This window comes from Colletotrichum fructicola, assembly GCF_000319635.2.
Source record: "Colletotrichum fructicola Nara gc5 chromosome Unknown KSG_Nara_v1_contig10, whole genome shotgun sequence".
Lineage (NCBI taxonomy): Eukaryota > Fungi > Ascomycota > Sordariomycetes > Glomerellales > Glomerellaceae > Colletotrichum > Colletotrichum fructicola.
The window spans coordinates 2,183,247-2,206,201 of record NW_027094060.1 but is presented as its reverse complement, the minus strand read 5'-3'; the positions used below and the strand labels follow the sequence as shown (position 1 = coordinate 2,206,201).

Here is a 22,955-nt window from a genome sequence, read left to right as displayed (position 1 = left end):
ACCGGGATGCTTTGCATTTTGAATCGATGCAGTAAACAAGACCCCGATCTTTGTCCCGATCTTCCCGGACACCGATGGCCCGATGAATGACGATGGTGCCTGGACAAAGCGGCCGGGTTCTTAATTAGTTCAGTGACACGGAGTCACATGACTCCGCCTTTGTCTCGCGTCGGCGCGCGTCCTGAATTTTGCCCCCGGGATCGCGCCTTCCCATTGACAGGCCCTGGACCTTCCTGCCATTCATCTCTCCTTCTCGCCCCCCTTTCTTTCCATTTGACCTCTCAGAACCTGAGATCTCTCTCTAGGCTCTTATCCTTGCATTTCAACCCTCATTTCCCTCAATTTTGGCTCAATCTATTCTCAACTGCCTCTTTCCTGAGCCAGATTCTGCTGCCGCTGCGGCGCACGAACCACCTCAATTTAGTGTCGCACCTGCAGCTTCGTCATCGATTTGATTGGCACCTCCTGGCTTTTCCCTCTTTCGTGAGCAGCAACCACCGTCAACTCAGCCAGCGCAATTCGCCAACAATGAGCTCTTCACCACCCTCAGACGCAGAGTCTGTCCTCTCAAAGACTTCCAGACCCTACACCAGCGCCACTTCCTCACCCCCGAGAGAGGGCTCCGTGGAAGCCATTGACAGCGATTTTCAACGCATGATCGATGAGGAAGAGAAAGTCAGAGCGACCAACGATGCCGCCGAGAAGAAACGCAAGGCCGCGCTTCTTGCCAAGCGCCGCAAGAAGAAGAAGGTCGAATTCACCAAGGAGGAGAGAGAAAAGAAGGCCAAAGAGTTGGATGACCTCCTCGCCAAGTCGGCGGCCTTCTCGGACATCTTGACAAAGAAGACCGAGGTTCTGGGACGAGTTGGCTCTAGCTTGGAGGGAGAGGCTCTAGGAGCCCACGATTTGACCATGGCTGCGCAACCGAAGATCATGAAGGGAGGAACCATGAGAGATTACCAGCTCGAGGGGTTGACATGGATGTACGAGGTGTGCCTTCAAGGCATGTCCGGAATTTTGGCCGATGAGATGGGTCTTGGTAAATGACATACTCCAGCGTGCGCGAAGGTGGTCAGGCACTAACATTTTACAGGCAAGACTGTCCAGACCATCTCTCTGATCGCGAAGCTCCGTGAGGAAGACTACCTTGGCCCTCATCTCATTGTTGCCCCTCTGAGTACGCTTTCCAATTGGATGGATGAGTTTGAGAAATGGTGCCCTGAGATCCCGGTCGTTCTGTATCACGGCGACCCTAAGAATCGAGAACGTGTTATGAAGGACCAAATCGCCAAGCACTATGTTAAGAACCAGCCGACGAAGCGATTTCCTGTCGTCTGCACTTCCTACGAGATGGTACTGCGAGAAAAGGCTGCCCTCTCCAAGTTCAACTGGGCCTTCATCATCATTGTACGTCTTGGTGCTCACCAGGTCTGATAGGTCTGAGTTCCTAACTCTTGTCTAGGATGAAGGACATCGCATGAAAAACTTCGAGTCGAAGTTATTCCAGGAGCTCGAGAACTTTCGCTCGGCCACAAGATTGCTCATCACTGGCACGCCTCTGCAGAACAATCTCAAAGAGCTGTGGGCGCTGCTTCACTTCTTGCTCCCGGGCATCTTCAAGGAATGGGAGGTCTTTGAGAGTTGGTTTGACTTCGACGATCTACAGGACGAAGAAGGCACGGAAGAATTCATCGCGGACCGCAAAAACCAGGAGATCATCAAGAAGATCCACGTCATCCTGCAACCGCTTCTCCTTCGTCGAGTCAAGGCAGATGTTGCCGCTTACTTGCCCAAGAAGCGGGAGTACATCCTCTTTGCTCCCATGACAAAGGAGCAAACGGACATGTACAACGCGATCCAGGATAAGAAGGTCGACACCCGTACTTTCCTCGAGAACAAGGTCGTCGAGCGTCTCACCGCAGTGAACAAGTCTACACCAAACTCCCGCGAAAGAAGCGTCCGTCCGGAAGTCAAGGCGGAGGAGGAAACGCCGGCGAAGAAGCTCGAGATCCCCATCCGCAACAGCCCTAGAAAGGCCAAGTCGGAAGCTGCTTCGGAACCCAAGAAGACGAACGCGTTTTCGGCGATGATGAACAGGGCTAGAAGCTCTTCGTCGAAGCCCAAGGATGTCGCCAAGGAGACGCCCACTAAGACCGCCTCTCGTTCAAGCTCGAAGCGCAAGAACCCACCCACTGCCGAGACTCCTGAACCAAAGAGCGCCAAGTCATCACGGCAATCGACCCCCTCAGTCACAAGTCGAGGCCGCGTCACCAGAGGTCGCCGCCGCTACGCCGAGACTGACGCCGACGATGAGGACAAGCTCTCCGATGACGAGTTCGAGGCTCGATTGGTCAAAGAGGCCGAGGAAGACGAGAAAGATGACGATGATGTTGTCTTGTCTGCGGAAGACCAGTACAAGAAGAGCATCACGGAGCACGCGAAAAAGGAGCTGGCGACCAAGAAGCTGGGCAACCCGATCATGCAGTTGCGCCTGGTTTGCAACAGCCCGCACAACTTCTTCGACCCCTGGAGCTACGAAGGCGCGCCTCCTGTCGACGAGAGTATCGTCACGGCCTCTGGAAAGATGTTACTCCTTGATAGGCTCCTCCCCACGCTGTTCGAAAAAGACCACAAGGTCTTAATCTTCTCCCAGTTCAAGACGCAGCTGGACATTCTCCAAGACTACTGCGAGTTGCGCAAGTGGAACGTCTGCCGCCTTGATGGTTCAGTCAGCCAGGAAAGTCGTCGCGACCAGATCAAGGAATTCAACGAGAACCCCGAGTTCAGAATCTTCCTGCTTTCGACCCGCGCAGGTGGTCAGGGCATCAACCTCGCCAGCGCCGACACTGTCATCCTCTTCGACTCCGATTGGAACCCCCAGCAGGATCTTCAAGCCCAAGACCGGTGTCATCGCATTGGCCAGACTCGCCCTGTTATTGTCTACCGCCTTGCTACCAAGGGAACCGTGGAGGAGGAGCTACTGTTGAGCGCGGACGCCAAGCGCCGCCTAGAAAAGCTTGTCATTAAGAAAGGAAACTTCAAGTCCATGGGCCAGAAGATGGACCTGAAGGAAGACCTTGACGAGAAGACTCTCAAGACGTTGTTGCTGAAGGATGGCCAAGTCTTTAAGTACTCGGGCTCTCACGAGATTCTGAGCGACAAAGATCTTGATGTTCTTTGCGATAGGTAAGATAATCCCGGTTTTTGGCAACAAAGATCATGCTAATATCTGGACAGGAGCGACACAGCATACGATAGGGCCGCCGAGGGCTCCGGTAATGCTGATGGGTACAAGGTCATCGAGACTTGCACCGACGGCATCACAATTGCTGGCCAGGCCAATGCATGATTTAATTAGAGAACATAATGCTCGACCGATTTACGGCAACTCGTCTCCCTCGGGTTTACGACATTGTTTTACTATGGACTTGGAGTACGGCCAAGGATTTCGAACGGATGTCTCTAGACATAAAGAGTGTGTGGATAGCGAGACTTGATATTTGCTTAGACGTGCCCGAGCGTGGCATTGGCTGGTTTGAAAGATGGATGGCCACAAGGATTGGATTGTGTGTCCTAGGCATGGCATGCTTGCCTCGAGGAGCGCCTACTACTCTTGTATTTTCCCCAATAGGGACTGGAGTTGTATACCCAGGGATAATAAAAAGAGTTGCTTGATCTACTTACTTGCTACATCACGTTACAATCTGACATCAGATGCGTCGCGAAAGGTTTACGGGCTAATCTTAGTAGTTTATCCGGGCGGGCGAGGGACGAAGACGACAGAGACGATGATAACGGGCCCGGAGTGCAAAGCCCTGCATCAACCTCATCGAGGTTGAATAGAAGAATACTCACAATCGAATGACACTTCATTCGATCCAGCTGACGGTCTGCCACCTCTTTGCTCCCCCGCAGAACCCCTTTTCAACCACCATTCGCTCCAACCAATACCCAACCGCAAAGATCTGGTCCCCGATGTCCATGAGAAGACTTGAAAGCACCCGCGCCACGGCCCGCTGCAAATACGCCCGGTAAGTTTCGACGAAGATCGCGTAAAGGATGACGCAGTACCCGGCCATGGCCAACCACACCGCAAACACCAGATACTTACTCTCTGACCGTAGGACCTTGCGGTCGATCCCGTCGCAAATCGTTCTCGGCGCCGCGAGCAGAAACTCCCTCAAGCGCCTCAACGACCCCTGTATCAGCGCAGCCGGGCCTTCCTGCAAGATGTCAGCAGCCCACCACACGCCCTCCGAGACCTTCCCAACAACCCAGACAAGCAACCCAAACACCCCGGGCAGAATCAGCTTCAGACTCAAACTGAGAAGCAGAGGGACATGCCACACACCGATCCAGAAGCCATAAAGGTGTGCGAGCTCGTCGAGCTGTCGGTCGTGCGGGTTCAGCCACCAGCACACGTAGATGGGGCCGCAGAGGTTGGGTAGCAGGAAGAACCCGCCGAGGTAGGCGTCGAGGAGGAGGCGGTTGATGCGGCCGATGTGCTCGCAGCTCTCGTGCTCTCGGAGCCTGCAGAGGTGCGCGCGCAGGCCGGTGGCGCGGATAAGGATGTAGGCGTTGAGCCAGAGGGTGATGTAGATGGAGGCGGTGGAGATGAGGTGGTAGGCTGCAGAGAGGTCGGAGCGGTAGAACCAGCGCTCGAGGGGGCGGGAGGGGAGGTAGGTTAGGTAGGTTAGCGCGCGTATTCCATAGTGGAGGTGGGTGAGCATGGTGACTTTAGATTGACTGGAGAGTTTGGGAAGAGTTGTTGGTTTGGCTAGTTAGATCTTGGTACAGCCAATCGTGACGTGGCTGGGATAGGGATGCATGGTTTCCTGAGAAGAGCCAAGATGGGGCATGTTCTCTTAAGGTAAGCCCCCACAAAGAAGGCCATACCAGCTTGTGTAGATGTCTGTGCAAATGGTTGTTCTCTGTATGATCAAGACAAAGCAAGAGGAATGGTGGGTCAGGACACCATCGGTGTTTCTTTTGTTATTGACAACCCCTTGTTCGCAGAATTCTAATTAGGTTGTGGACAAATCTGAAAAATACTGCTTGGGGAATGAGGAGCATAGTCCTCTTGCATGGATGCTACTGGCCATTGAATGGGCAGCTGCTTGGTATGAGCAGACGAGACGGTCCCTCGGAGTCCTTACGGGCAATGCGGGAGATGCGGCCGCTGCGGCCGCAAAGTCCGAGCCCCGGATTTAAACCCGCCACCAGATGCAGCCTACCAGCCAACGTCCTGTCCGACTTGTAAACAACCTTCAAAGGCACGATTTTCCAATGAGAACTTGAAATTTGCGTCAACCCTAGCTAGGTCGTCGCTTGAGACTCAACTTGAGAGGTATTATTCTGGCTGCAGAGGCGAGAGCCCATGCAAGACACTGGGTTCCGTAACATTGCCGGACTTTAGACATGGAGATCCAGAATCGTGCATGACATCCCGTCGGAAGCGATGGTCTCCAGTGGAGCTTTCGTGAACTCAACTTACCAAGACTGTGTCGAAACCAATTCCGAATAGTGTACATATTCCTCGCCGTGCCCGATGAAATGCTGAAGAGCGTCTTTCTAATGCAGTTCACCTACAAACCACTCTTAACAGGCCTCAAGCTTTTCTATATATCAGACCTACCTGAGTAATCATTCCGTACTCCGTACACTCACAGCAATGGCTCCTCCCGCAAGTTTGCCAACCCGCCAGCTTGGCCAGAACGGGCCCGAGATCACCGCTCTTGGGCTTGGTCTCATGGGCTTGAGCGTGGCCTATGGCACCCCTGGGTTAGTTCTACACCTATCGTGATATGCTATTTGACGGCTGACCAGAAGAACAAGTTCTGATGACGAGCGTCTGAGCTTTCTCGACCGCGCATGGGAGATTGGCGCCACGAACTGGGATACCTCCGACTTATATGGCGACAACGAGGTGTTGGTCGGCAAGTGGTTCAAGCTGCACCCAGAGCGCCGCGCCGACATTTTCCTCGCCTCCAAGTTCGGCCTACGCGTCACGGTCCAGTCAGATGGCACATATAACATCCGTCCCGATAGCTCGCCCGAGTACTGCCGCGAGGCTTGCGAGAAGAGTCTGGAGAAGTTGGGCGTGGACATTGACCTGTACTACGTCCACCGTGTGGATGAAGTCACTCCAATTGAGAAAACTATCGAGGAGACGGTCAAGTTGAAGAAGTGAGACTCACGCACCTGGACTTTGGTGGATGTTATAATACTGACGACTGGTTCAAGCGAGGGCAAGATCAAGTACTTTGGGATTTCGGAGTGCTCTTCCGCAACACTCCGCCGGGCGCACGCGATCCACCCAATTTCAGCGGTGCAGGTTGAGTATAACCCATGGTCTCTCGAAATCGAAGGTGCCGCCGGAACCCATCTACTGAAGACGTGCCGCGAGCTCGGAGTTACGGTCTTCTGCTACTCACCGCTGGGCCGGGGCATGATGACGGGCAGGTACAAATCTGCGGATGACTTCGAGGAGTCAGACTTCCGGCGCCAAATCCCGCGATTCCAAGGCGAGAACTTCCGGAAGAACATCGAGCTTGTGGAGAAGTTTGCGGACATTGCGCAGAAGAGACACGGGTGTAGTGCCGGACAGCTCACGCTTGCGTGGCTGCTTGCGCAGGGGGATGATCTGATCCCGCTCCCGGGCACCAAGAAGATTCCATACCTCGAAGAAAACTTCGGCGCTTTGAAGGTTCAGCTGAGCGCCGACGAAGAGAAGGAAATTCGGGGGCTTGTTGACGAGGCGGATGTTCAGGGTGATCGGAGTGCTATGTTCGGCGCATACGTTACTTCAGCGCCGCTGTAAATTTGAATTCGGACTGAGAACTGTTCCAGCACACTTTGTTTGTTTATGATTGGTTTCAGCTTCTTTGTCATAGTCATTCTTTTCGAATCCAGCAATACGAATCTTGGTCTTTGATATAGGTGTTGTCGTTATTCTCAATCTCCCTTTCCAGTGAGATGCTCGGGATGGGTCCCCGGCCCCAGTTCCGAGGCCCGAAATCTGGGGTACGTATGGAAATAGGCAACGAACGGGCACCCTGAATATGTACCGACTCCCCCGCGTCCAATGCAGAGATACTTCGCCTCGGGGAATGCGTCCGATGACCGGACTGGATTCGGAGATCGGAGTGGGTCTCCGCTGATAGCGCTGCCGGGTGAACCCCGCAATTCGGGAGTTGGCCGCATTCTTATCATCGCCAACGTTTACCCGATCTTGATAAGAGAGTGAGTAGTCTTGCCGGTTGATAAAGGAACTCATTCAACCTTTGTCGGGTCAACTTTCAGTTTACGAAGTTTCGTAATTTGTGCAGGCTTGAGCCATTCAAATTCGTGCTCGCCGTTAGTTAACTCGACTAGAGATCCTTTACCCCAAATCAATCCTCCCATTACCAAATTTAACCCTTCTTCATCATGACCACAGTCTACAGGACGGGCGAGGACCATCGTCTCGCGTGTCGTTCGGGTGTCTTCGAGACCACCACGGCCGGCCAGGCCCCGACCCACTTGCAAGCAAACCTCATTGTCTTGCCCAAGCGCTATGCCGACGACTTCCGACTCCTCTGCCACCGAAACCCCGTCCCATGCCCGCTGCTCGCCGAGTCAGAAAGCCCAGGTGACTTTAGCAAGCTCAAGTCATATGTCCAAAGCATGGATGGAAAGAGTCTTCTCCCAGTAGCCAAGAACGTTGATCTGCGTCATGACGCACCCCGATACCGAGTCTACGAGAACAGCAAACACGTCTCCATCAACGGCGCTCTTGAACCTGTCAATGTAGCTGATCAATGGACTGATGGTGATCATGTCGGCTTCCTGATCGGATGTTCGTTCAGCTTCGAGAGGGCCCTTCACGAGGCGGGTCTTACGCCTCAACACATGACGCACAACCGCAATGTGCCTATGTACCGCACCAACATCCCACTTTGCGCAGCGGGTGTCTTCACAGGGGCGACGTATGTCGTGTCTATGAGGCCATACAAGGTCTCGGATATCGAGAAGGTTCGAGATATCACAAGGCCGTTTGTGGCGACACATGGCGAGCCAGTCGCCTGGGGCTGGGACGGAGCTGCAAGGATTGGGGTCACAGACGTCACAAAGCCACAGTGGGGAGATCCTGCCGTCGAGGATGATGGAAAGACGCTATTTGGGCATGATGATGAGGAGTATGTTCCGGTGTTCTGGGGATGTGGAGTTACGCCTCAGGAAGCTGTCATGAAGGCGAACTTGAACGGCACAGTCATGGGGCACGCTCCGGGGCACATGATCTGTTTGGATATTCGGGAGGAAGAAATCTTCCCTGTTTAATTTGTTTCAATCACAGATTTTCTATAGTCTTGCAATACAGGCGGATAGTTATTAATATTATGTGTAAAGTTTTAATTGTTCCTCAATCAAAATTCACCATTAAGGTAGTGCGACTATTCCTATCCATGTCTGTATCTCTATTGAGTGGGTAGACTCTGCCTATTGCTGTCGGATGATCATCCTTATTCCTTTCATATCAATTGTTAACGATCAACTACTTAAGATTGCATTCCTAACATGTATAAGCGGCGTGGAACTCATGTGTCACTCCTCCGGGTTGTTCTCGGGGGCTTGCGAGGGCTCTTTCTCCGGCTTCTGGCCATAGACAGAGTAACTGGCATGGTCAGTACTCATATTGCGGCATCTTGAAATCCGATACAAGAGTACACTTACACGTCGTAATAGGCGTGGATGTCCACCCTCTTAAGTTCATTTCGAACCTCGGCACAGAAGACTGTCGTCTCCGGGACACTCCAATCAAGCACACGGGTGAATAGAGCCATGGTGATGGCTTCAATCCCTTGCAACGCCGACTCCTTATCCCATTCGCCCAACTCTTTGTACTTCGAGTCCTTTGGCCAGGGCATATAAGGCCACTTCTCCTTCTTCACGACGACATCGACAAATCCAGCGTCCTCGAGCATCTTCTTGAAGTCTCTAGCCACGGTGATTGGTCGGCCCATCAGATCAGTTCCTTCAATCAGCAGTTTCGTCCACTTGAGGGTCTTGCATTCGTCCGTCATAGTTCCGTCGTCGCACTTCAATGGAAAGTCGTTGTCGTGTATCTCGAGGTAACCGCCCCGCCGGGTTCGAGATTGCTATGAAGTCGGTGTCAGATCGGTCGATCGGAATTCAACATTTGCTTACGCATAGGCCTTCGCAATCATGTCTGGCCAGCTTTTGAAACTGGCGATCATGGCTCTGATGAAGATGAAGTCAAATGGCGCCGTCTAAGTCCATTCTTTCTCAACGTCGTCGAACTCAAAACTACAGTTGGGCGGCACGCTAGAAAGGAAGCATTCTTAGTAAATTAATATGATAGGGCTCGAATAAACATACTAGCCAGGTTGAATTGGACTGAGATCAACACCGATGACCTAAGGGCAAGTCATTGCTTGGACTTGTTTGAGATATTCCGTCATAAAAAAACCTACCGATGCTTCTGGATGGTCGTCCGCTGTCAAATGTCAACTCTGTCATGTTGCCACTTAATGGACTGAGAACAGCTTACCAAAGTCAAGGGTTCAGATTCCCGTTCCAGTGCCAACATCCAAGACCCTTTCTGCGCCGTCTTTCTTGGGACAGTTGCATAGCTCGCCGTCCCACGTCAAGGTCCAAAGATGGTGTGTAATGTCTTCAGGTTAGTTGTCCCGCGTCAGCGATGAACGCATGTGTGCCAAGTCTTGCTTACCCAAGCGGTCTTGCTCTCGCTTCACGGGCATCTGTTAGATTATTCAATCGATGTCATATGCGATATTAATGCTGACCTCATCATTTGGAAGAACATATTCTGGCGTATGTGGTCAGTTGAGCCACCTGTCATGAGACGTAGAAACTTACTGCCGTCACTAAGCCGGTGATACGTGCGGCCATTCTCCCTTCGGTAGTCTAAGATGCTTGATCGTAGAGACGCCAATGAGTCCTGAGTCGACTATGGTTGGTTAGAAGAGACAGAATGACCGAATTGATCATCACACAACCTACCGCATCGCCGATTGAGGACGCATCGTCATCGGCACGGGTGTCCTACGGGGTGTCAAACCTGGCGTGCCGTAAAGTAGCAGTTGAATGGGTACAAACCTCAGCTTGAGGGTTGTCAGCGGTGGGCTCAATCATCTTGCGTCCCTTTCCTCGACTTTAACGCCGTTCTTTCGTCCAGAAAACTTCAACAGATGGGAGAAGTGAGGGGGAAGTTGGCTCACCCCACCTATTTTGATTGTTTGTGGTTGTTAGTCCAATGCATGCGGGTTTGCGACATCTTGATTGGACTACGCCGTTCTACATGAAGCCATCCTTGCATGTGGAAGCTTGGCTCTGGCCTCCGGATAGTGATGAACCACAAGTCATCAGACGGTCCGTTGGTCATTGCTTACAAGTATGCGGCGCCAAGACATGTCGATGGTCGCCCAAAGGGATTCCATGGAGATGAACATGGAGGCCTCGGTTCTCAAAAGCAATCGACCTGCTACATTTTCTTAGAATTTGAGCTGACATCCACTACCTACGTTGGAATTTGTTCCTCTCTGCCGCGTCTATCATCTCCCAATATTCCGCCTTAAGTTATCGTTGTCATTTAGTCCTGGTCTGTCTCTCCTGCTTGCGATAGAACATGAATTATGCTATCCAGGTGGTACCTCTGGCTAACCAGGCGGGTAGTATATGTATAACGATAGGCATGATGGACGATAACGACGACAACGATAAGAACAATAATAAGGACGAGACTGTGAGCGAGGTTCCCTGACAAATATAACTCCATTCTCATCGCTTAAGAATCCAACCGCGCTCTGTCAGCCCAAGGCGCCAACCTGCTCCAGACTTGTTTTGTATCATGCTTTCCATCTCCTTCTGCTGAATGCTTCTAGTGCCTTCTTGCTCTAGAGCGTGCTTATCCTGTGAGTTTATTGCAAAGAAGGATGGCAGAATCGAGCTCTTCGCCACCCCGAGCCCGGCCTGCCTGGTTTGGATGATGGCCACACCCACCAGCAAGATTGAAAGCAGGACTTGAGCCGATATAAACGCCAGCCAGCCCCATCTCACAAAGACGTACGTCTCTGTCACGTATGCTTCGCCGGTGACATTCGTTGAAGGGTCGAAAAAGCTAGGGAACAGGAAACAAATTAGTTGCTTTGATCTGGGATGGAGAATAACAGCGCAAAACGACTTACGTTGCGGTCACGCCTCTAGCCACGTTGTTAGTAATGTTTCGGATTGCGTCCCCAAGTAAATCTTCGCCCAACGCTGCGTCTTCGTTACGGACGAGGTTGAGAACGTTAAAGTATCTAGTCGATGCGAGACCACGAATATGTCCATATTCTCTTTCCCAGGTCTCGTAATATGTGTTGTTGAACGCGGCTGTTAAGCTTACATTCAGGACGAGCGTCATTACTGGAGTTAACGGGTAAAATGTGCCGGGCTCTTCAGGTATTTTAAGTGCATCGAATTTGATGCGCGTCCCGTTCATATACTCATAGAAGTCATCTTTTCGATCGGCTGAGGTTGAAACGATAGTTCGAGACGCGATATTGTTCTCAATAGAGACCTTGAAGCGCTGTACGCAGTAATAGAATAAAATCTCCATAGCGCCAATTTTGTTGGCTGTCTGATTCCCGAGAAAATAGGTGAGATTACTCTTGTTCACCAAGTAGACACTTCGATTGCGCGGCTTGTCAAAGGGCATCTGGGTGATCTTCAGGTGCGCTTGAGTTAGGTTTGCGAGCGGGCCCTGACCAGAAGCCCTCCCCTCCTTATAGGTAACATTGAATGAGTCGGTAATGTTAGTCGTCTTGACACAAAGTCCAAGTGAACTGAAGTCATTCCACCTACACTCGGTTGTAGGACATCGTGGCTGCTCGAACGGGAATTCCTGGTCGTAACTATGGTGAAGCCCAGAGTAGACACCGTTATCAAACAAAGGGTTCATGTGAAGCTCTGATTTGGAGTCAGCAGACCTCGATCCGAGATGGAATTTGATGCCTTACACATATCGCCTGCGTGTGGGGTGCGATCCGGGACTTTGACTGCTCGTGATAGCGCAGGTTTTGCCGACAACAGAGTCAAACGTGTTGGGTATGTCACTGTAGACTGGGTCAAGGTTGATGTAAGTACAGATGTGACGAGAAGGACCATCGAGATGATTCCAGGTGACCTGGAAGCCAGATCAATTAGTAAAAAGAACTGCCGATAGGTTTACAATCACATACCACCCTTTCGTTGTCTTTACAAGCTGGATTGCCCCCCATGCCCCCCGACTAGCCTTGTCGAAGTCTTGAAAATCGTTCAAAGATCTTTCTTTGCGATACCAGAGCCACTTGAGTTGTGAAATGCTCTCGGCTACGGGTATCGGAAAGGCAGCGCGGGCGAGCGTGGATAACAAGGCGACGACGGTATTCAGGGTCAGCCCAAGTGGCCACTGTGGCAGTCCCTGATTGTCGAAATGAAGAAGCACACCAGCCAGGGTGGCCACGAGCGCGATGCTGGCGAAGCACAAGAGAAGTTCCTGCCACCAAGCAAGAAGTGTTATACCCCATGATTTCGGCTCATCATGTATTCTCTCAGATATCTTATCATCATTTCCATCGGTCGTTTCCTGCTTTGAACGACCATTTGTCGTGGCTTTTGGTGTCTCTGTTAGTTGGTTAGAAAGGCCCGATGTTGCGCTGATGCTCTCGGTGGCCGATGACGGCGTCATTATAGGAGGAGTTGGGCTGGGCTTTGCGACAACTCTGTCTTGTTCCAGCGAGTCTCTGTTATCGAGCAGAAATCTCAGATCATCTGCCGAAAGCCCTAGGGATGGGTCATGAGTAGAAGTGTTTTGCTGATGCCGAGTTAGAGATTGAGATTCTGGTGGATAGTTGTCGGTGTTTGAGCCACTGTGGCGTGTCTCAGCACCATGAGGAAGTGGCTTCCTTCTGACGCCCGGTGCCGATAGCTTCTGGGCTTCATTCATTATGAACGAAAGCAATGTGTGAAGAAAGTTTTATTCCTTTTGTCGGTGTTCAGAGAATCTCAGGACCGAAGGTTTTAGTGGACAACAAGGCTTCCATAAACTTGCCAGAAATTGCACGGGAACGAGAGGTTATCAATCGGTTGCAAGGCGGACTACATTGCATCTTAGGCCTGCCGCCAGGTTGAGTGTAAAGAAGAGGAATGGCCGTAGTTACGACATATTCAAGGCAACTAAAACACCGTCCATTCAATGGAATGACCATGCTGTCGAAAGGTCTGAGAAAGAAGCGGACAGACTGCAAATCTACCCAAGCCTTTTTGTGGCGAGCTGAGTCTAATTGCCCTCAATTACCTGCTCGGACCAATTGCAGGCCCTTGCAAGAAACCATGGTGCCGAATGTGGCAGTAAGATGTACAAGTATCTGAGATATGTGGCTGGCATGTCTCATCCACAACAGAAGCAGCAGCCTGCAGGTACCGCTGTTAGGCTGACATGCCTCCCTCGTAGCTAGCAGCAGCAAATTATGCCTCTTCCGGTTTGAGGAAAACCTTCTGTAATTTTTGGGCAGATATCATACAACGTTCCTCTCTCGCGAAACAGCCACCTACGGAGCCATAAGTTGAAGCTGGCCACTTTATTCATCAGTGACCCGTTACGCCTCTCTCGCTCCTTATCGTCTTCCTCCTCATTGTCCCCCCCCCCCCCCCCCCCCCGTCGTCCCTGTGTTCCTCTCCTATAGTACCGCTACTCATTCTCTTTTGTGCTCTTCGATATGACAGACGCGAGTGTCTTTCAAGTAACTCTCAATATTGTCCTCGTTCGAGCCCTGATCTGGCGTCTTGACTTGGTACCGTTGAATCCTTAGCTTAGGCATGGGTCCTTTTCTGAGGGCGAAGAGAACATGCATTGTCTACCTTTTGATGATGGACGAATCTTTGGCTTGTTAATAATCATGCCACCGTCCCCTTTTTTTGGTTCTTGCCCTGTCTCTCCTCTACCATACTTGAATTCGGCGGTTGGTGCCGAAAGCATCCGACTCGCAAACACGGGCGCCAGACATGCCTTTGAAGTAGGCTCAAGCGATGCGCAATCTCTGAACGGGTGTTTATAATCAACTTCTCCCTCGCCAGTGACATTATCCTGGACGGAAGCAATTCTAAAATCAGAAACTTTTGTATTTGCAGTGGCTCGTGGAAACATCAGCACTCCATCTCTAAGAGTGTATCTATGATGAGAAACCAGAAAGCGCGGCCGGAAGCCATCGAATGAGGTAACATGACGCCTCCTCGTATCCCGTCCTCCGAAAATGCCATTAAATCCCCTTATCCCAATCCGTGCGTTCCCAAGTCTTCAAGCTTGAACCATTGCCCTGACTTCCAAATGCATCCCAAATCCAGAGCCAATCATCCAAGCCAAATGTGTGCGGTGAAGAAGTTTCAAAATGCGAGAAACGTAAAGAAATAAGAAGTCGCGAAATCAGCGATGCTCGTGAAATGATGAGGTGCAATACGATCATGTGTTGTAGAAATTATGTCGTGTTGTGTCGAAAATCGAAGAAACGGAATGCTGAAGATGTCATGCAAGTCGTGTCGCCAGGTATTGCCAGCGAAAGAGGGTTTGTTGTTCGAAAGAGTTGTTCGGAGAGTTTCCCTCCTCTTCTTAAGCTTCCCGATGATTTGCCAAGAGCCGTCTCTGGCATCGGCCCCCGAAGCCTACTCCTCGGCATCTTCGTACTCGAGCTCGTCATCAGGGACAACAAAGCCAGGGAGATCCGGTTCCTCGTCTAACCGAGCGACCGCCGCAGTTGCACTGTGAGGCTCATTGTCATCCTCGTCATCTTCTTCTTCATCTGAGTAGTCGGCAACAACACGGATCATCTTGCCGGTATCGTCTCTGACGACCTTGCCCAAGAGAGACGCAATGTCTTCGACAGAAAGTTTAGGTGTTCTGGGTCCGCCGTCCTGCAAGGCTGCATCGATGGCCAGAATTTTGTCAACCTGCATACCGAGCATGCGCTGCTCTATGTCCGTGTTGACAATAAATCGCAGAAAGTGAGTCTCCTTGGTCTGGCCCATGCGGAAGACACGAGCAAAAGCTTGCTGCTCGACAGCGTGATTCCACCAGAGCTCCATGAGCACAACTCGGTTGCCCCGGGTCAGGTTCAGGGCCGTACCTCCGGCACGCAGCGACGCGATAAGAACCTTAACGGTTGTGCCCTTTTCAGACTCCTCGACAGCCTTCTTGCGCTGTTCAGTTGTCATGGAGCCACTCAGATAGGCGAAATCGATTGCTTCGGCTTCGAGCATGCGGGCAACGACCTTCATGCATACATTGAATTGACTGAAACCTAAATAGGACAGTTTGTTAGAAACCATTCGCAGAAACTTGGATCAGGAACTCACTGATGATTTTGTCATCCGGTGCTTCAAGCTGCCACCTCAGGATGGTTTCCTTTAGTGCTACTGTCTTTGCACTTGGGGTGACCGGTGTGTCGTATTTTCTGTCGCTGATCTGCAGAAATCGCAGTGGCTTCTTGCCTTTCTTGTCATCCTCGTAAGGCTGGAAGCCTCCGTAGTCGAACCCCTTCATATACTCCTTCTCTTTGCGGCCCTTTCGTTTGCCTGGAGAATGGGCTTCGACATCTGAATCGCCATCGGAGTCTTCTCCTTCATATCCCTGAAGTCTTACCGGCTCACCGATTATCTTGCGGCATTTGGGGTACGGGCAGTTTCTTCCCTGAACTGAGGTTTAGCTCTGATCCTTGAGCTTGGGTGTGGCAGATTTACCTTCTTTGCGAAATGTTTCACCAGACACCTGGAGCAGAAAATGTGTTCGCACTTTCCATGTTAGAGAGAGTCCAAGCACATAGAGGAGATTTTTCAACGTACCTTTCCTTTTCCCTGTACTGCATTGACTGGCATTCTGTTGCAAACGATGCATTTGGCAATCTCAAGAGCCTCCAGCCTGGCCAAGTAGTCCAGCTGTCTGTCCATGTCGAAGTACGAACCAAAGTCACTCAATCCAAAAGGCTTGAGATACTGTTCGTCTTTCTCGGAGCTTTTTTGGTCGTTCTCATGCTGACCAGCTCGGAACCCGGGAAGGTATTCCACAGGAACCATGCCATCGCAGTCCTCCAACACATCGTCCACGCTGTCAACATCGTCGCGGTCATCCTCAATAATGACGGCCCCTGCTTCCGAATCTGGAGTCTCGTAACGCTGGTTCCGTCTCTCGTCTGAGGCGGCGTCTCTCATGCTTTGAGGTAGAACGTCCTTGAGCCTACTCTCAGTAGTGCCTTCTGCTCTTCTGCGCTCTGCCTCTGCAATAACTGCTAGCATGCGATCACCCGACATCTCATGTCGTTTCTCCCAAGTGCCGATCTGTTCATAGATCGTCTGCTGACCTTTCAACTGTGCAAGACGCTTCTTGGTGATTTCCAAATCCTTGAGTGTGAAGTACTCGCCCATCACTCCTTCAAGAAGAAAGGGATGCGTAGAAGCTTGCCGAAGGCGAAGAAGCATGACCAAGTAGCACAAAATCTGTCGTTCGGCAATGCCAGCTGCCAAATCCTGATTGACTTGGCGTCTGAAGCATCTTTCCATCATTCTGCGAAGAATTAGAATGAGAACAGAGTCCCAGAATCTTTCGAAAAACTAACCGGAATACCACTGTCTCTTCTTTCGAGAGCTTCAGGTACTGATGTGTCGGGTGGGTGGGTTTGAGATTGAGTATTCGCTGGCCGAGGAATTCGTCTGAGTGAGTTCTATTTGAAAGTCAACATTACTCCGCATCTGTTGATTCATGAATCGAAAACTAACCTCCTGTACATCAGATCGTAGGCAAGTTGATTTTGCCTCTGTTCAGCGTCGTCCTGCGAGTGCGTCAGATTTCTGTGCGTACGAACACGTGGTTGCAAGCCATACCGCTTGGACGAATTCTCGCACATAATCACCGATGTCTCCGACATTGAACTTGAGAAACTTCAAGGACGAGAAAAGCTCTGCGAAAAGTCAGAATAACGTGGTTGATAAGCGAAGCGATCAGACAAGCGAAGCGATCACCCAACCGCAACCACAGCACATTTCTAACTCGTACACAACACCTACAGAATCAATTGAGTTCAAACTACTCAGAAACCTCTTCATTAGATGTTTCTTCAATAAACTGACATGTTCGCGCATTATGACCAGTGTTCCCACAGACACCACATCGCCGTTGACCTGTTTCCGTCCTCGGCCGACGGCCACTACTCCGGCGCGTTTCCTCCTCGATCTGAGCTGTCGCCTCTCTCTGCGACTGAAGGTCCTCAGCCTCAGCTACAGTAAGACTTCCTCCTTGTCTGAGACGTGTTTTCTTAGCCCTTCTGCGTCGGCTAAGTAGGTTATTCTCTTCCCGAAGGATCTGGACCTCAGACCTTAGTAAGGCAATCTGGTGCATAAATCCCCGCGCTCCCTTTGATAGATGCTCTACAGCTTCAATAATTGAAGTTGGGGAGCTATTCTGATGGCGAGAGATCCTCCTTTTGATGAGTTCAGACTGAGAAGACGCCTCAGTTGGGTTGTTTGGCGTCTGAGAAGTCCACGCGGGGGGGTGTTGTTGGAAGGGACCCTGGAGGCGTTGGAGTGTGTAACTTGATATCGAGCTTTGAAAGCACACTTTCGGCACTTAGAGGGACAAGCCCAGCCCCTCTGAAACCTCCCTGGATGTTTTTAACTGTGAGGGCTTGTGTAAATGCCTCGCGAAACGCAGGGAAGAAGTCTTCCTTTGTAATGTGCGTATTACCCCGGCGCATCTTATCCTCAATTTGTCGACCATAAGCCTTCTTTAGCGGCCCAAAACACCCAACATCTAAGGGCTGAAGCAGATGAGACGAATGGGCCGGCATACAGAGTGTGATGATGTTGTTTTCCTTGCAATATATCTCAAAGTCGGCGGCGTGGTGACTTTCATGCCCATCGACAATGAGGAGGCGATAACTACTACTTGCACGCGGTTTTGTATGCCGGTTAAAGTGCTGTAGCCAGTCTAGGCCTCTTTCGTTTGTTGTCCATCCGTTTTCAGACGTTGCGATGACCCAGTCGCGTGGGAGACTGGTTTCTGTATACCACGTGGAGAGGTGATATTGGCCTGCAACGATGATGTACGGCGGAACGCTGTAGCCTGACGAGTTGATGGCCTGAATGACTGTAACCCATTGACGGTCACCAGGCTGCATCATCTTCGTGTTTGAACGCCTTTCGGCACTCGTGACGACCATCCCGGATGCAATCTGGCCCATCATAAACCCAGTCTCATCGAAATTATAGATATCGGAGTCCACAATGCCGTATTTCGCGATTGTATTCGCCACAAGACGAAACCACGCGTTTATCGCGTCTGGATCTTCGCATTGGGCCCTCTTATAGTCGTGCTTGCGAAAAAAGCGCGTCCGGAGCTGCGGTTGTCGCTTGATGAAGTTCGAAGCCCAGCGCTTCCCAACTGGGGGCGCGTCGCGGTCGGCAAGCAGTCGATTGGCCATATCTTCCACACCAGTGATGCGAGGAGGAAACGATCGGGAATCCAGGTCGAGGATATACTCAACTAGCTTCTCCTCTTCAAGCTCCGTTAATTTGCGTGAGTTAGGTATAGTATCACGTCGTGATAGCTTTCCCTTCATTCGGTCGCGTAGCGTTGAGTAAGGCACTGAGTAGATCTGGGATGCAGCTCTTAAGCTAAGATTATTGCTTCGTTTGATTGCTTGGGTAGCTAAGTTCAATTGAGCTTCTTTATTTGCTGATGACATGGTTGTGTGTAGCGTAATGTAAATGTAAAGGTAGGAGATAGGTATGTTGCGGTCAGGTGATCGCTTCGCTTGTCTGATCGCTTCGCTTATCAACCACGTTAATGCATCGACTGAGACAATGGTACGGCTTACCTTGAGAATCGTTGACCAGTGGGGTTCCCGACACTGCCCACCGGTATTTGGCCTTGAGCTCGGAGCAGGAGAACGAAGCTGTTGCAAGTAAGTCAGCCAGGCCTTGTAAATCGCGAGGACTCTTGAAACTAACAGTGCGTCTTGAAGTTTTTGATCATGTGAGCTTCATCGAGGACAACCCTCAACCACTCGATCTGGAATAGATCCCCCGTCTCTGCTTCCAGCCATTCATTGTACTTCTCGGGGTCTTTGATCTGTTCAAGCATCTGCTGTCGCACTTTGGTAGATGGTATGCCGTCCCTGACATGATTGTAACTTGCAAGCCTGTGTCATTGTGTTAACTTCTGCTAGACATTCGTTTGCATAAATTACTTACACGATGTTGAAAGACGCCAGTAGGTCGAGGTCCATGTTATTGCCGACTCTGTAATGCACGATGTTTGCGGAAAACTTCTTGTCCTCGCAATGCTTCTTGTTTTCCGACTTCCACTGCTAGATCATCTGCCCGGATTGACAAACGATCAGAGTGGCACCCTTCCCCGCTTCTTTGATATGATCGGGCGCTTGATTGCCGACAATGCATGAAAGGGTTTCGATTGTTTTCCCCATACCCATAGCATCTGCCAAAATGCCTCCCCGAGGAAGGTCCCGAGTCTGCTTCAACTCTCGTCCAAGCATCCAAGCACCAACGACGATCTGGTGATTTGGCAGCAGGCTTTGCAAGCCCCGAATCTTCCATTTACTGTCTCTCGGGAGGCAGCCACTCTCACCCCATACTTGGGTTGCACTTCTCAGCTCTCTCATTTGATCTCGCAGAAGGTCTGTGTCGGTGCCCTCAGGGGCGGCTTCTGCCATCTGTCTCAGTTGATCGTTCTTGCGAGTCGCTTGAATGACTGGCTCTTCTGGCAGTTCACCTTGCTCTGCTCGTTCTTGAATGGCATCTGTGAGTCCTCGCATACTCTGAAGGCGTTGCGCTCCCTGTTCAAGCTGTCGTTTCTGTCTTGCCGAAAGTTTCTGACGCTTGGATGACTGAGAGGTCTTTCCTGTTGATCCTTTCTTTGAACTGCGCTCCTGTCGTTTCTTCTCTGATTCTTCTTCCTTCTCTTGCTCGCGGGCGAAGTACTCAGCTGCATTCTTCGCAGGCGCCCTGCGTTTCTTGTTCTCGCCGGGGGTGTCTGTGCTGATTGATGCATTTGAATCTTCTGCTTGAAGCTGCTCGGTGATCTGCGCCAACTCGGCGATGTCTTCCTTACTCAACGTGCCAGACACAAGCTTAGCAGCCAGCTCAGCTCTGCGTTTGCCGAGGGCTTCGTTCTCGCTTTTGACCTTCGCCGATTGTGTGTCGCCTTCAGGAGAAGATTCCATCCCTGAAGGCTGGGCGTGGCGAAGGCTAAAGGATTCATCCATAGGCTCCTCCTTGACATACGTAAGATCAAAAGACCCCTCCATGGGCTCCTGCTTGACATCCGTAAGGTCGACTGTCCATGGGTCGCGTGGCTTGGACCATTCCTTTCGGGCCTTTTCGGATGCATCCTGGACGTCGATGATCATGAGGTCGTCATCGGATTCGGGCTCTTCCCTGACTTGGGGCTCATTCTGAGGGGGTGTTAAAACGCCGCTCTCTTCACCGTTGACTGGGACGAAGAGCTCGCTTGGCTCGTCATGCTGTTCCTGCAAAAGGTGTGTATGGCGGTCGTCTGAAGCGGTACTCGGGGTCTGGCTTTCCTCGAAAGTCTCGCGGATTGTTTGGTCAATGATGTCCTCATGTTGAGTGTTTCCATACGTCGCTTCCTGGAGCGCCTGAAAAGCCTGCGTCTCGTTGTAATTGCCCTCTTCATCGAACATGAAGGAGAATTGCCTTTTCTCCAGGTCGTCGGCGTTCTGCGGCTCCTCATCTCTAGGAGGAGTTGCCATGATGAGTGGTGGGTATGAGTTGTAGAAAGGTTTGTGACTCGTTTTTGACGGAGAGGTAAGGTCGTGAGAGAGTAGGATTGCAACCTTGAGAGTCAAAAAGCTCTTCAGGCAACGAGCATCGCCCAAATTTGGTCAGGTGAAGGCTTGTGGAAACTGCCGTGATGATTGAATGGTGAGATTGAAATGGTTGAGGAAGGTGAGTCGAGAAGGAAATTGATGTCGAATGCCTTCACACGTAGAAAGGAAGCCACGTGAAGGTTGGGTTGCAGCGATGGGAGGGAAGAGTCGGAAGGGGAAGTTGCGATTGAGACCGGGAGAAACGACACCAAAGACGGAGGAAACAGAGGTCGGAGAGAAGCCGAACCTCGAGCCTTCCGTATGGAATTCAGATTCAGTGATGAGTCGAGAAAGTCATAAGAGGTGTTGCTCGGATAAGAAGGGTATGTGTGAGTGAAAGATGTCTGAGTGGTGAAAGGTAGGAGGGAGGAAGGTGGGAGGATTGTGAAAGGTTGGGTGGTTGAAAGGTTTGTGAGAGGTTGAGCTTGCCAACGGAGACTGGGGAGGGTTTAAATAAGTCTTGGGACTTCTCAGGGTGGAGAGAGGCTCTATCAAGAAGGAAGGATCAATATTGAAGACGGAAACTACGTCGAGTGTGGAAGGAAGTATGGGAAGCTACACTGAAAGAAAGAAAGTCGTGGAAGGAAGCCATGAGAATATGGACATGGTATAAGAAGGCGCAAAGGTCCAAAGAGGAAGGCAGTAAAGCCTCTACACATAGGACATAATATGGGAAAGAGCGGCAGGAACACTTTAAAAGGAAGGCAGAAGAGGATATCAAAATAATCGCTAGTCTATTGCTCTAAACCAAAATCATCTACAACTTCATTCCCTCAAGAAGCGCAGGAAAGCCCTCGCAATAGCAACACCGTCGTGCTCGATATTGGCGCGGTTGATAGCATCGGTAAACATCTCATCACTAAAGATACCCGCCTTGTGGCGTACGTTGAGAACTTCACTGACGATAGGGCCGGTGAACTCGGGGTGGCCCTGGACGGTGATGTACTTCTTTGGCGCGTAGAAGCCCTGGACGGGGCAGAGATCGGTGTAGGCAAGAGACTCCGCGCCAGGAGGGTTGGCAGTGACAATGTCGCGGTGCATTTGGTGGATGCGCTGGTAAACAGTCAGTCCGTCTGTCCTCATTCTCACGACGAGCATATAGGGAAAGAACATACCATCTTATCCAACTTGAACAGCTCCTTGCCCTTCTCCGTAAGATTCACATCGACAACAGCCACCTCCCAGCCCAGCTCACTCCTCTTGACCTCCACCCCGAGCGCACGGCCGATGATCTGGTGGCCGAAGCAGACACCAATGACTCTCACCCTATCGCTCTCCATGCACTTCTTCGTAAAGTCGACCAGCTTCAGGATCCACGGGTCGTTGTCGAAGGAGTTGTGCTTGCTGCCCGAGATGAGAATGGCGTCGATGGAGTCCAGCTCGGGGTAGACCGCCTCGTCGCCGACGGCGTGGTAGACCGAGATATCGAGGATCGAGTCCAGCGGCGCGGGTGGCTCAGAGGAGAGCGCGGCCAGGCGCAGGAGTGAGGTGAAGACGCCGCCGTAGCCGCCATACTGCGCATTCGTCTGCGGCTGCGGCGTGTCTGCCTCGATGATGGCGAGGCGAATGCGCTGTGCCTGGGAGCCCATCTTGTCGATCGTTTCGCTGAAATATGTACTGAATATTCAAAAAGGGGCAAGAAATGAAGTGACTCAATATGAGATGAAGCGCGTATGTAAGATATGTAGATCTATGAGATGAAAAGTGACAAGAAGCACAAGGGGAACAAAGCGCCGATAAAAAGGAACAAGAAAAGAAGCCTCTCGCCCCTTTAGAGTACAAAGAGATCGTTGTCACCGCGGTCCCGGACGAGCCACGATTCAAGTGCCCAGTGACAAATTGCCCCGCGATGAGGGGCCCAGGTGGCGCCGATAGCGGGGGGGGAAGGCGCGATAAGCGATAACGGACCGCGCTGCGCTGATAACGCGCTTATGGCCTGGCGGGGGAGCTAGGTAGGAAGCTTGGGGAGTTCCTGCTGTGTCACCACCACAAACCACGACCCCTCCAAACACGCCGACGTCA

General features: G+C 51.3%; 6 protein-coding genes across 6 annotated transcripts; 3 read left to right on the top strand and 3 right to left on the bottom strand.

The window, feature by feature from the left end:
* Window positions 1–528: 528 nt before the first annotated feature.
* IRC5 (putative ATP-dependent helicase IRC5) lies at window positions 529–3,349 on the top strand (the record flags this gene model as incomplete). Its single annotated transcript, XM_032024657.1, has 4 exons — window positions 529–1,039; window positions 1,094–1,407; window positions 1,463–3,186; window positions 3,238–3,349. The coding sequence occupies 4 exons, from the start codon at window positions 529–531 to the stop codon at window positions 3,347–3,349; spliced, it is 2,661 nt and encodes an 886-aa protein (XP_031878769.1).
* A 520-nt stretch (window positions 3,350–3,869) lies between these two features.
* CGGC5_v016117 (uncharacterized protein) lies at window positions 3,870–4,730 on the bottom strand (the record flags this gene model as incomplete). The annotated part of the gene is made up of 1 exon (XM_032024655.1): window positions 3,870–4,730. One exon carries the CDS (start codon window positions 4,728–4,730, stop codon window positions 3,870–3,872), a length of 861 nt encoding a protein of 286 aa, XP_031878652.1.
* Window positions 4,731–5,671: 941 nt separating this feature from the next.
* CGGC5_v016116 (Aldo-keto reductase yakc) lies at window positions 5,672–6,820 on the top strand (the record flags this gene model as incomplete). Its single annotated transcript, XM_032024654.1, has 3 exons — window positions 5,672–5,781; window positions 5,836–6,186; window positions 6,244–6,820. The coding sequence occupies 3 exons, from the start codon at window positions 5,672–5,674 to the stop codon at window positions 6,818–6,820; spliced, it is 1,038 nt and encodes a 345-aa protein (XP_031878755.1).
* A 608-nt stretch (window positions 6,821–7,428) lies between these two features.
* On the top strand, window positions 7,429–8,319 carry CGGC5_v016115 (putative hydro-lyase; the record flags this gene model as incomplete). The annotated part of the gene is made up of 1 exon (XM_032024653.1): window positions 7,429–8,319. One exon carries the CDS (start codon window positions 7,429–7,431, stop codon window positions 8,317–8,319), a length of 891 nt encoding a protein of 296 aa, XP_031878702.1.
* A 264-nt stretch (window positions 8,320–8,583) lies between these two features.
* On the bottom strand, window positions 8,584–10,155 carry tdiE-3 (putative methyltransferase tdiE; the record flags this gene model as incomplete). Its single annotated transcript, XM_066153463.1, has 13 exons — window positions 8,584–8,653; window positions 8,713–9,137; window positions 9,187–9,240; window positions 9,311–9,324; window positions 9,379–9,416; window positions 9,474–9,496; window positions 9,551–9,614; window positions 9,646–9,673; window positions 9,731–9,749; window positions 9,807–9,829; window positions 9,880–9,970; window positions 10,024–10,065; window positions 10,120–10,155. 13 exons carry the CDS (start codon window positions 10,153–10,155, stop codon window positions 8,584–8,586), a joined length of 927 nt encoding a protein of 308 aa, XP_066007217.1.
* Window positions 10,156–21,698: 11,543 nt separating this feature from the next.
* CGGC5_v016113 (putative glutamine amidotransferase-like protein) lies at window positions 21,699–22,522 on the bottom strand (the record flags this gene model as incomplete). Its single annotated transcript, XM_032024648.1, has 2 exons — window positions 21,699–21,986; window positions 22,049–22,522. 2 exons carry the CDS (start codon window positions 22,520–22,522, stop codon window positions 21,699–21,701), a joined length of 762 nt encoding a protein of 253 aa, XP_031878674.1.
* Window positions 22,523–22,955: the final 433 nt, after the last annotated feature.